The sequence below is a fragment of the Piliocolobus tephrosceles genome, chromosome 10 (genome assembly GCF_002776525.5).
Source record: "Piliocolobus tephrosceles isolate RC106 chromosome 10, ASM277652v3, whole genome shotgun sequence".
Taxonomy (NCBI): Eukaryota; Metazoa; Chordata; class Mammalia; order Primates; family Cercopithecidae; genus Piliocolobus; species Piliocolobus tephrosceles.
Window position 1 is genome coordinate 90,232,235 of NC_045443.1, and position 14,009 is coordinate 90,246,243.

The following is a 14,009-nucleotide window of genomic DNA, read 5'->3' on the forward strand; positions in this document are numbered from 1 at the left end:
TTGCAGTGAGCCGAGATCGTGCCACTACACTCCAGCCAGGGTGACAGAATGAGACCCTGTCTCAAAAACAAATAAAAGGACCGGGCACGGTGGCTCAAGCCTGTAATCCCAGCACTTTGGGAGGCCGAGACGGGCGGATCATGAGGTCAGGAGATCAAGACCATCCTGGCTAACATGGTGAAACCCCGTCTCTACTAAAAAATACAAAAAAACTAGCCGGGCGAGGTGGTGGGCGCCTGTAGTCCCAGCTACTCGGGAGGCTGAGGCAGGAGAATGGCGTGAACCCGGGAGGCGGAGCTTACAGTGAGCTAAGATCCGGCCACTGCACTCCAGCCTGGGCAACAGAGCAAGACTCCATCTCAAAAAAAAAAAAAAAAAAAAAAAAACAAATAAAATTAAATTAAAAATTAAAAACTTAAAACTAAAAAATAATGTGTTTAATTGCAATAAAGATGTAATTTAATAACTTTTACTTTATATTACAGGCATCATTTATAGCAACCACAAGTCTAATGAGGGACAGCATTCAAATATATGCTTAATTTTTAAAAGCAAAAATCCTTAAGTGGAAACTCAAAGTTTATATATACCAACTACATGTCATTAATGATCTTTACCAACAATTCATAGTTTACTGTTTCATTAGGAAGTAGTCCTTCCTAAGTAGGAAGGCTCTAGCAGCCTCATGGGTTCACCCCCAGAATTTTTCCTGCCTAAAGCTGAAAGAGTTAACTTTTCTTTGTGCATTTTTGTTGAGAACTTTAGGGAATACAATTACAACAAAATGACTTAATGTAGTTAATAAGCAGGATGTTGCTACTGGAGAATAATAAATTTGCACTTGGACTTAAAGTCCAATTAAAGCTCTGACAATTAACAGATTGATGAATCATAATCATGTTAAAGATACCTCAAACCTATCAATAAATGCTAGCTTACCTGCTCTTCTAACCGAGAAAGTTTGAGTTGTAAATCAGCCACTTGTTGTTCTTTATCCATCAACTTTTCACTTGAAAGCTGTCTCTGTTCCTTCAGCCTACCATGAGCTTCCCCTAGTTGGCGCTCTGTCTCCAGAAGTTTGCTATGTAACTTTAAAAAAAGAAAAAAATGTATGTACATATGTATAAACACACACACACGACCACCTACTTTCCAAACAATGTTTTACCTTTCACCAAAATAAGTACAATATCTCAATTTTCATGATACTTTGAGGAAACCTAAGATTTTATATAGTGATTTTAACTGCAACTGAATTTTAATCATATATTATAATGAATCACATAAAATTATGGTTAAACATCACAATTTTTGTTTTTGTGTTATGTTACTGCTCTCTTAAATGCAGGCTCCTGTTTGGATATAAGTGTTGGAATTTTCAGAAACTTAAAAGAATAAAATACAACTTAAAAATTAAGACACTTAGTACACATTCAGATCTATTCTACAGTATTGTTTAAAATTCCACAGTGATTCTTGTTGCTTTTCCATAGCCAAGAACTACTACAGTTAACGTTTTATATTTGGGTATTGGATACTGTCCAGTGCATTCCCAAGTCCTCATATTGGCATATAATTTCTAAATACAATAGAGGAAATAATCATATATATATATAGTAACCCTCATTCATTAACTTTACAAATGCCACTCAATTAAAACTAAGGCAGTTAAGAACCATCACAAGTAGTCCACCCCTGTTATATATACTCTATCCTAACAGCAAATCAGTGTCCCTTCCTGCCTCTTACAACACTTTCCTGCCACTAGTTTGCTCTCACTAATCCCTCTGGCTGGAAGACACATCTCTTTCAAACTGCCACCTGTCAAAACCTATCTGATATCCCCAATTCCAAGTACCACCTCTCCCTAATACAAAGATTTCCTGATCACATAATTGGATAAAAAATTACAACAGCTGAAGTACTACATGGGGGAACAGAAGAAAGAAACTCTTCCAATTTCCCATAATATATGGAATCCTTTTATTATAATTCTCATAATCTTTAGTATGATCTATAGTACTTGCCTTATCCTCTCCATAAGATTTACACAATTATTAAAAGCAGGTACTGTTTCTTATTCATTTCTGTATCCCCTAGTAAATGAGGCATGTGTCTTTTAGAAAGCATAAATGCGGCCAGGCACAGTGACTTATGCCTGTAATCCCAGCTACTCAGGAGGCTGAGGCAGAAGAATTGCTTGAATCCAGGAAGCGGAGGTTGCAGTGAGCTGAAATCTTGCCACTGCACTCCAGCAGAGACAAAGTGAGATTCCATCTCAAAAAAGAAAAAGAAAAAGGAAAAAAGAAAGCATAAATGCTAAATTTGTTTATCTGAACTAAAACTCAAATATATAAGTTAGTTTAAGTTATTCATTGATATCCCCATGGCTCAGTTTCCTTCCATTATGAATGCTTACATTTATTCATTCATTCACTCACTAAAACATAGGCAGATTAACAATCAAAATGCTGACTGGACACGGTGGCTCACACCTGTAATCCTAGCACTTTGGGAGGCTGAGGAGGGTGGATTGCCTGAGCTCAGGAGTTCGAGACCAGCCTGGGCAACATGGTGAAACCCCGTATCTACTAAAACACAAAAAATCAGTTGGGTGTGGTAGCATATGCCTGAAGTCCCAGCTACTCAGGAGGCTGAGGCACGAGAACTGCTTGGACCCGGAAGATGGAGGCTGTAATGAGCCGAGATCATGCCACTGCACTCCAGCTTGTCTTCAAAAAAAAAAACAAAAACAACAACAACAACAAAAAAACAAGCAAAATGCCAGGTAGTAAAAATAAAAAATGAATAAGACATGGTCTTTGTACCCAAAGAGTTCAGCGTCTAGTAAAGAAAGACACAAATTATGATAATAAACTATATTATGGTATAAGTAAAATATTAAAGATATGTACATGCTTAAGCTATCTTGGGTGTGGGGAAGCAGTGGCATGTTTAGAAAGGATTTCTAGGGAGAGTGTTGGGAGAGGGGCGAGTGAGGGTTAAAAAATTACCTGTTGGGTACAATGGTTACTATATGGGCAATGGGTACACTAACAGTCCAGACTTCACCATTACACAATATATACATGGCAAGAAACCTGCACTTGTACCCCCTAAATGTATTTCTTAAATTTTTTCAAATCTTTACCTTTTATTTTAGGTTCAGGGGTACATGTACAGGTTTGTTATACAGGTAAATTACGTGTCACAGGGGTTTGGTGTACAGGTTATTTCATTACCTAGGTGATAAACATAGTACCCAATAGGTAGTTTTTCGATCCTCACCCTCCTCCCACCTTCCACCCTCAAGCAGGCCTGGCCATTTGTTGTTTCCTTCTTTGTGTCCATATGTACTTAATATTTAGCTCCCACTTTTAAGTGAGAACATGTGGTATTTGATTTTCTGTTCCTATATTAGTTCACTTAGGACAATGGCCTCCAACTCCATCCACGTTGCTATAAAGAACATGATCTTGTTCTTTAAAAAAAAATTATAAAAAGTGACAAGTGAAGTAAATAGTATCTATCAAGGTGAAGAAGAACAAAAAGAATATTTCAGGTCAAGAAGGCAGACTGAATGATACAACAAAAGCAAGACACAGAAAACTAAAGACACTTCCGTATTCTTGCAGTGAAGAATAAGGAAAAGAAGGGTAAACTGCTGAGGAGTAAGGCCAACAAGACCACTATGGATACTGCATGTCATAACAAGGGACCTCAACTTAATCCATTAGGTCATAAAGAGTTATTAATGGGCTTAAAGCATGGTTAGAACATGGTAAGATTTGCCTTTAATATAGATTACTCTGATGCCTATATAAAGGATCAGTTTGTCAGGGGCAAGTGGGAAGGCAGATCAGTTTGCAGTTGTTAGAGTGGTTTAAGAGTGAAACAAGGAGGACAGGGCTAGCAGAAACAGGGAAGGAGAACACATGTTACAGAAATACTTTTAACTCTTCTGATTTACTGTATCATGGAACTCACAGTACAAACTCAAAAATTAGTATTAGCATATGTGAAGTGCTTACTCTAACTTCTGAAATATAACTGAAGCTCATTAAATTACTAACATAATCATTATTATTATTATTACTACTAAAGGATAGAAAGCCATGAAAATTATTAATTACAGCAAAATAAAGTATCACTGTCATTTTAGAAAAACAGCTGAACATTATCAAAAAAGTAGCTGAGGACTTGAATATCCCCCAATTTCCATTTTCAACCAATTTTCAATGTTACCTAAAGCAATAATTAGAACACAGGCATTAAAAAATTAAGTTAATGGCAAAGTCAAAACTTGCATTAAACTTCATCTGATAGCCACTATATTATTAACTTATACAAAATAGTTTGTGCCTTTAAGCTAGACTAACCTATACAAAATACTTTTGTATAGGTAAATAATATAGTTCAAAATATGAGCTATATAGGTAAATAATATATGAATTATATATATCAATATATGACATAAATATCATGACATATTTTATATATACACTATATAAATATATATTTATATTCATAAATATATAGTATATATTATATATATTTTATATATATGTGATTCATGTATTATTTACCTATAGAAAATAGCTGCAGCATTTAGGGCTGATTTACTTTCTATGAAATATCTAATTTTTATTTATTTTCAAAAAAATTTTCCCTAAAACACATGATTTTTTAAAAATATCTAATCTGTATGCTGTTTATTTTATAATAATGACGCTTTTAAAATTTTGTAACAAAAAAATTTCAAATGAAAGAATGGTCAACAATTTAAATTAATTATAATAGCTACAACCTAGTGAGTACCTACATGCCCCAGGTACCATCCTAAGCAATTTATAATATCAATTCACAAACAATTCCCCACAAAGCTGTAAAATGGATATTATAATTTTTTTTCTTAAGGGACATGGAAATTAGAAGAAATGAGATCTGACAACACTACTGGATATAAAAGTTAAGAGTTAATCTTTTAAAATGGCAATATTTTTTCAACATGAACTATATTATGATCAAATAACCATCAAGTACATGAAGAAGAAACCAGAGGGAGAATTACAATAAATAAAATTAACAGCTCTTACTTGATTAATTTCACTTTGGAGTTGTAACCCATGCTGCTCCTTTTCTTCTCTCTGTTGTTGTAGCTGCTTAAACTCCGCCTTTAGATGCTGGTACTTGGTCTCTACCTCAGATAATTCTTCTTTGAGCTTTTGAGTAGCTTCTCCTTTTTCACTTAGTTCTGCATGTATTCTATGCAGTGAGGTTTCAGATGCAGACAATCTTGATTGAAGCTGCTGACAATCTAGGTCTTTTTGATGAAGGGTTGCCTGAATATTCTTTTTACTCACAGATTCTTCATTATGTTTCTCCTCTAACTTAGTATAGTCTTGTTCTTTTTTTAGCAAGTTTTCTGTCAAGTTCTAAAATATCAATTTAACAATTTATTTCCTTTTCTAATATTTTAAATTACTCCAATTATTCGAACAATCTTTGGAGCAGTACTGTCTCCTACTATACATTTTAGTCAATATTAAAATATAAAACAGTGACAATGTTCTAGCCAAGAATTAAATCATTACATAGTAACTTGTGATTTCAGTATTGGTCCATTTGACTAAATTCTACTAATACAACTTAAGAATTGCCAAGCAAGTGTTGACATAAAATAAAAATAATAAAATCTACTGGATTTTTTAGGGTATGTGACATTATTTATATTCTTCCATTTGAGTTAAAAATTAAAACTGCTTTTCTACCAACAAATTATTCTGAGTAACAATATACTATGCAAACTTTGATTTTTCACTGTGCAGTCTCATAGTTGGTAAGAGCTTTAGCGCAGCAGTAGCATCCACTGTTTTAATGCACCTAACCTATCGATTGCATCGTTTTATGCTCTTCTTGTTAAAGACCAAGTTTTAGAGGCACAAGCTAAGACTAATTCAAATTTTTTTCTAGGTGTATTAAAAAATGATCTAAAGCTATCACTCACCTGCCTTAAATTTTGTCATTTTACTCAATGCTATCAAGTATAAAACATAAAAATAACACTTCTAATCAAAGATCTGGAACAACCAACCTAATCTAATGTCAAAGCCTGGTCTCAGTGGGGTTGTAAAAATTAACACTAAACTTTAAAGTAAACATATTTAAGCATAAAATATGGATCAGAATTTTAACTAAATTCTGTAAGACATCCAGCCAGGATAAGAAGCTATTGTAAGTACCTGGTGAGTCAGTTAGTGGACCGTTAGTGTACGAACTAACATGCAGTGTGCTGGAAGGGGATGATACTGAAATAGGAGAGACCAATCAAAGCCTTCATACCTTAAACAGAATATACTCTAAATGAAATCACACAACAAAACAACAACAACAACAAAAAATCTTTCTAAGAAAGTTAAAACATAATGTACGAGTCAGAATTGACTAATAGAAAAGCGTGTCAAATTTCTTAAGGCACAATTTTTTTAAAAAAATGAGCAAAGTCAAGGGGAGCTAACTAGTAAGATCATCTAAATACCATGAAGTTTGAGTCTGGTTTCAAAAGCGATGGGAAAAATCATGTAATACATACACATGATACATGCCATCTGCTCTATATAAATGTATAAGACACGAAGGAAAAGGCAAACAAGTTTCAGGTGGGGTGACAGCAAAACCCTATTATCTCACAGGGGACAATAGAAATATATCTTTATTGCTGCATTCCCCAACATGGGAAATGCAGGAATAAAGGTTCTCGAACATTTGTCTAAGAAAAAATAAGCTAATGTTAATTATCAAACAGGAATACACTATGGAAAAGCAGTGTCTGGAAAGATGATAAAAGTATATATAACAGAGGCCAGGTGCAGCAGCTCACAGCTGTAATCCTAGCACTCTGTAAGGCTGAGACAGAAAGATTATTTGAGGTCAAGAGTTAAAGATCAGCCTGGGCAATATAGCAAGACCCTATCTCTAACAAAAGAAAAAAAAAAAATTAGCCAGGCATGGCAGTATGACCCAGCCACTCGAGAGGCTAAAGCAGGAGGTATGCTTGGGCCCAAGAGTTAAAGGCTCCAGTGAGCTAAGATCACACCACTGCACTCCAGCCTGGGCAACAAGAGCAAGACCCTGTCACAAAAAAAGAAAAAAAAAGAGTATGTATAAGAGAGGATGACAGACAGACTTAAAAGTAAGAAGAGCAAACATTAAGTTTACAGCAAAATTAGCTAAAAGATGTGTGCCTTGACCAAGCAACAAAAACAGAAAAAAAGACACAGAGCCAAGAAAATTACAGAAAAAAATAACACTTCTGATTCAACTATATGTTAGAAAAATTGTCTTTTTATAAACATTTCTTTGTAATTCCAAATTTTTCTTGACATAATTCTACCTTTGTTTTATTTAGGAAAACAACATTTGTTTTAGAATTTATAAGCAAATTAAGTCTATTTATTAATCTATAAATAATCTTTTTTAAGAGAATTCTAAGTTACTGAATTTCATAAATACAACCATGTTCACATACACTGAGAACTTGGGTGGAACATACCTTTTAAAATATGCTACAAAAATTAAGGCTTAAAATGAGTTAGTCTTCTTCCTCACAGACTTACTTAGAAAGTAACCAACTAATCCCACCATTTCTATACACCCTTGAGATAGTTTCACTTTTTTTTTTTCGAGACGGAGTCTTGCTCTGGCACCCAGGCTGGAGTGCAGTGGCACAATCTCGGCTCACTGCAAGCTCCATCTCCCGGGTTCACGCTATTCTCCTGCCTCAGTCTCCCAAGTAGCTGAGACTACAGGGGCCCGCCACCATGCCCGGCCAATTTTTTGTATTTTTAGTAGAGACAGAGTTTCACCATGTTGGCCAGGCTGGTCTCAATCTCCTGATCTTGTGATCCACCTGCCTCGGCCTACCAAAGTGCTGGAATTACAGGCATGAGCCACCATGCCCAGCTGATAGTTTCACTCTTTAAAAGGCAAAAATATATGGCAACTAGGGACTGTTTAAAATTGCCTTGTCCTAAAAAAAAATAACCAAAATCTACCAGCATTATTACACAGATGAAAGAGAATTAAATTTTCTTTAAAAGTACCAGAACCACCTTCTTTCTTTTTAAAAGAACCTAATCCACTAACACTTTCTAATTTTTACAGGTAAAAGGCTAACTATATTTTATTATTAAAACTTTTCATTTTTATTATGGTCTTCCCATGGAATCTGAAGAAAATACTATAGTGAATACAAGGTTTTTGAAGAGTGACTTTTTAAAGTATAGTGAAAGTCATTAAAAAATAATAAAAGCATTTTCACTTCTCCATTTTCATCTTCACAACAAAATATGTGATAGAGATTTTACAGATGAAGAAGGTGAAGTTGACAGAGCCTGACATGATTGGTCAAATGGCAGAGTCATGGATTATGATTCTAAATCCAATACATTTTTCATAACACAACTGAGACATTCAATAAATCAATTTGTACTCCCTAAAATATATCCTATTCAAATTTAAATTATAAAATGCATGTTATTCCTTTGTTATAACCTAATTATCATTTGGGTAAGCAAAATTCTTTCCTTCCAAATATCCAGTCCCTTTTTATCTTCTCACCAATTGTTATCTCAATATATATTCTTACAGTGACAATTTCCCTATATTAGGCTCTATTTTTCATTTGTTACTTGCTCAAGTAATAAAATGAATATAAAAAGAATGCCATTTTTTAATGCTTTATAGGTTACAAAGTTATTTCAGAGATCACATCTCACTTGTTCCTCAGAATAGCTTGGTGAGAATGAACAAATTAAACTACTTTGTAGCTCTCCAGCATCTCTTATTTTATGAGATACATATGCTCTTACATTGTTCTATGCCTTTTGTACACCTAGCTCTCAAAATGAAATGTCTTAACCCCTCTGACATGTGAAATGCTCCTTAGCAACCTTAAAGACTCAGCTAAAATGTTATGTTTTATACAAAAGAATTTTCTGATTCACTAGGCAGTAAATTAGGAAAACTCTCATCTTGGTCTTGACCCAATCCTGTATCACAACACTTAACAATTAAAAACAACAACCAGTCAGGTGCTGTGGCTCACACCTGTAATCCCAGCACTTTGGGAGGCCGAGGCGGGTGGATCACGAGATCAGGAGTTTGAGGCCGGCCTGACCAACATAGTGAAACCCTGTCTCTACTAAAAATACAAAAATTAGCCGGGCATGGTGGTGAATACCTGTAATTCCAGTTACTCAGGAAGCTGAGGCAGGAGAATCTCTTGAACCAGGGAGACAGAGGTTGCAGTGAGCCGAGATCATGCCACTGCACTCCAGCCTGGGCAAAAGAGTGAGACTCTCTCTCATTTATGGAAAAAAAAAAAACACCAACAACAATCAACATTCACTAAGGTGCTACTAAAAGTCAATAAGCACTTTACCTTCTATTAATTTATGTAATGTTCCTATTAATCCTAAGAGGTAAGTGGGTATAATAATATTTCTTAGCAGGAGAGTAAACAGACTTTCAGAGACTTAGTGTCACAGACGGTAAGTGTCAAAACTGAAATTTAAGAATGCCTGTGACCACTGTACCATACTGTTCTTATCAATATACCACTTTGCAATGCAGTGGTAATACACAGCTATGCAATAACTACTGGCCAAATCTGGCTCCCACTTCGGCATGTGAGCACCTTAGAACTGGGGCTGGTGAAAAATGAGAGCAATGGAGGACAGAAAAGGGATGATGTCTCTTACAATGACCTATATTATATTACAGTAGTGACTGTAGATAAGCAATATAATTTTGTTTAGAATTTATAAGGAAACAGTTAATTGAGCTGTTTAAATGTCAGAAGTTATTTTTATTGAAAACTAAGAAGAAAGTTTCTTCAATTTTTCCATTGTGTTTTTATGTTTTCAAGACTAGTAATTATAAAATACTGGTTTAAACCTGAAAACTTTGACATTAACACAAAAACAATTATCTTTTCCATCCGTTATATATTGCAATGTTACCTATCCACGTTGATACTACCTGTGACCCACAAAAGCTGCCCAGGACATTTCATGTAATAGCCTTCAAACGACCAAGTAGAGAGATTCCAAATTCAAAGCACTTGAAAATCACCACTGTCAATAATTACCCCAAAGACATGGGGTAAGGAGGGGTGAGAGAGGCAGATAGTGAGGATAATAAGAAAAGGCAGATACAACTGTGGGCTTGTACTGACTGGTGACCAAATCCTGAACAGAGAAACCCTTTGGGAAAAACAAAACAAAACTGCGAAGTGTTAAATTTATGTAAGGCATTATTAAGATTAGTAGAAGGTCTTATTATTCCCTAATAAGTAATGTTCCAATTCAAACACACTAAAATAATCTTGATTCTATGTATTATTCATAAAATAGCCACAGCACTTCTTTCAATAATGTGCATGTGTGAATATACACACAGACACACACAAAATGTATGCTAGAGTATTTGTACATTTTAGCTACCCTCAAATCATGTCCTTTATTAGGAGCTTAATGTTTGAGAAATACATAATAAATTACACTGATCATAAACACCCACTGCATGTAAATTGCTACTCTACAGATCCTGGTCAGCTTCCAAGAGATAGAAGGTAAGCTCTGGGTTCAAAGAAATTAAAAATCAAACAGAGAGACAAAGGCAACACTAAATTACGTAGAAGTTTTCTCCGTGTAGTTTGACAGGAGATAAAAGGGGAGCAAGGATCTAGAAGTTTACTAGGGAAAAGCACAGCTATAAAAGATTATATTTTAAACATCAGTCAACACCAAGAGTTGATGGGGAAAGGGGTAATGGTAAACTGGTATAATTACTTTGGAAAATAGCTGGAGGTCATCTAGTAAATCTGAGCATGTGTTTGCCCTACAGGACAGGAATTTCACTTCAAGTATCTAACATAGAGAAATTCTTGTACAAATGCATAAGATTTATATATGAATGTTCCAGCTATAATATTTGAATATTTGTAGTAGCAAGAAAAATAAAAAATAGGAATTATACATGGAGCATTTCTGCTCCACACCAAAGTATAATACAGTTGTCATGAAGAAAAGTATTCATGTGATTGAGTTACACTGAACTAGCCACACGTTTTTTTTTTTTTTTATGAAACACCACTTTTACTAGAAAGACCAACAAACTATTATTATTCAGACTTGAGAAGGAAGGGAATCTGTCACTTTAAAGAGTAGAATTGATAGCATTTGTTGCCAGTAATAAAACTCAAGCTTTCGAATACAGTTTAGAATTTTGGAAAACATGTATCCACCACCATGAGCTCGACAGCTTCCTCATATTTAAAGCCTATTCTGAGATTCATAGTGATATTGACAAATGTGACTATTTTTATATTGTACAATAAAATGTGTCAAAATTTGGAAGATCTGAGTCACTCAATGAACCAATATTTTCCACATGACTAATGCATGATCTTACAGAATCATGCACAGGAAAAGATCCACTCAAAAGGCAAGATAGACCAAATTTTAATGCTAAAGGGTACAAAAAGTCCACTGATACGGTTTCAGATTCTACATTATAACTAACTTTTAAGACACTATTATCAAATTTGAGCACAGTATCAAATAAAGAAAGCCACAATTATCTGAAAAAGGTATTAAAATATACCTTCCTTTTCCAACCACATATCTGTGTGAGACTAAATTTTCTTCATATACTTCAACCACATGCTACAATAGATTGAATGTAAAGGCAGATATGAGAATCTATCTGTCCTATATTAAGCTAGACATTAAAAAGTTTTCCAAAAATGTAAAACATCACAACTATTTTTCTTGCTGAACTCTTGTGTTTTAGAAAAATGGTCATTTTTCATAAGAAATGTTATTTATGTTAATATCTAATGAGTTAATGTTTTTTAAATAAATAAATATTTTTAAATTCCTTTTAAATTTCGATATGGCAAGTGTCCATAGATGTAAACTCACCCCAAAAAAATGGCTCTTTGGAGTCCTTAATCATTTTGAGAATGTAAAGAGAAGTGCTGGCCAAGAGCAGCAAATTACCCTGAAACTTCACGGCAGCAGCCGAAAACAGTATCTATTATCTCATATAGTTTTTGACGGTCAGGAATCTAGAAGTGGCTTAACTGGGTGATTTCACCTCAGGGTCTCTCATGAGGTTATAGTAAGCTGCTGGCCAGAGCTACAGTTTCTGAAAACTTGACTAGGATTGGAGCATCTACTTCCAAGCTCATACACATGGCTGTTGGCAGGAGGTTTAGTATTTATAGCTAAGCATATTTCTCTTTTTTCCCTTATGCCCTATTTTTTCTTTCTTAACTTTTTCCTTACTATATTTCACCAAAATGTTAAGTTCAAGTTATTACAAATGAACCAACACATTCACATCTTTGAATAAAAGGGTTTAATAACTCTCTACTGCCCCATCACTAAAAAAGTAAAGACAAAGAGAAAAAGTATTAATATTAGTACCTCCCCTACCCCCAAACAAAATACTATATGTTGCTTTTCTGTTTTTGTTTTTGTTTTTTTGTTGGTTTTTTGTTGGTTGTTTGTTTTTTTGAGATGGAATTTCATTCTGTGGCCCAGGCTGGAGTGCAGTGGCATGATCTCGGCTCACTGCAATTTCTGCCTCCCACGTTCAAGTGATTTTCCTGCCTCAGCCTCCCAAGTAGCTGGGATTACAGGCATGTGCCACCACACCTGGCTAATTTTTGTATTTTTAGTAGAAATGGGGTTTCACCATGTTGGTCAGGCTGGTCTCAAACTCCTGACCTCAGGTGATTTGCCCACCTTGGCCTCCCAAAGTGCTGGGATTACAGGCGTGAGTCACTGCGCCTGGCCAACATTGCTCATTTATAAAGAAACAACGCAGAAAATATTAACATTTAAAAATACAAAACAAAGTTGAAGGCTTACCTTCCTGATTTTAAAACTTGTTACAAAGCTACAATAATCAAAACAGTGTGGTACTAGCATAAAGATGGACATAGAGATCAATGGAATAGAATAGACAGCCAGAAATAAACCTTTGCCTATATTGTTGCTATGGTCTGACCATCTGTGTCCCCCCAAAATTCATATACTGAAACTTAACCCTCAAGGAGATGGTATTAGCAGGTGGGCATTTCAGAGGTAATTAGGTCCTCAGGGTTGAGTTCTCATGAATGGAATTACAAAAGAGGCCCCAGTGAGGTCTCTTGTTCTTTTCACGATGTGGGACACAGTGAGAAGGCAACATCTATGAACCAGAAAGCAGTGTTTCACCAGACACCAAATCTGCTAGTGACTTTGATTTTGAACTTCCCACACTCCAAAATAGTAAAAAATAAATTTCTATTGTTTATAAGCTACCCAGTTTATAGCATCTTATTATAGGAGCCTAAACAGACTAAGACAAATAATTTCTGACAAGGTTGCCAACAGTATTCAATGGGGAAAGGACAGTCTTTTCAACAAATGCTGCTGGGAAAATGGATATCCACGTACAAAAGAATAAAATTAGACCCTTACCTTATACTATATACAAAATTAAATCAAAATGGATCAAAAACCTAAACGTAAGACCTAAAAATTAGAAAACTCTTAGAAGAAAACAAAAGAAAAGCTTCATGACACTAGGCTTAGCAATGATTTTTTGGCTATGACACTAAATAGACCTTAGCAAAAATAAAAGTAAATAAATTAGACTACATCAAAATTTAACATAATTACAGAATGGGATAAAATATTTGCAAATCACATATCTGATAAGGGGTTAGTATCTAGAATATATAAAGAACTCCTACAACTCAGTAACAACAACAGAACCTAGTTTTGTTGCATATGGCCAGCAAGCACATTAAAAGATGTTCAACAACCTAGTCATTAGGGGCATGCAAATCAAGGCCAAAATGAGATACCACCACCTTATACCCATTAAGATGGTCACTCTCAGAAAAGAAAAAGAAAATAAGTGTTGGTGAGGATGTAGAGGAACTGGAACCC

The 14,009-nt window shown here is 34.9% G+C and overlaps 1 protein-coding gene across 2 annotated transcripts in view; it reads right to left on the minus strand.

Moving 5' to 3' along the window:
* EEA1 (early endosome antigen 1) overlaps positions 1-14,009 on the minus strand; it is a 176,314-nt gene that overhangs the window by 56,662 nt on the left and 105,643 nt on the right. For both annotated transcript variants that reach the window (XM_023224244.1, XM_023224179.1), the window contains exons 11-12: positions 5,097-5,435; positions 940-1,089 (exon numbers count right to left, since the gene is read on the minus strand). In XM_023224244.1, the coding sequence (XP_023080012.1) occupies positions 940-1,089; positions 5,097-5,435 (489 nt within the window). The remainder of the gene's footprint in view (positions 1-939; positions 1,090-5,096; positions 5,436-14,009) is intronic.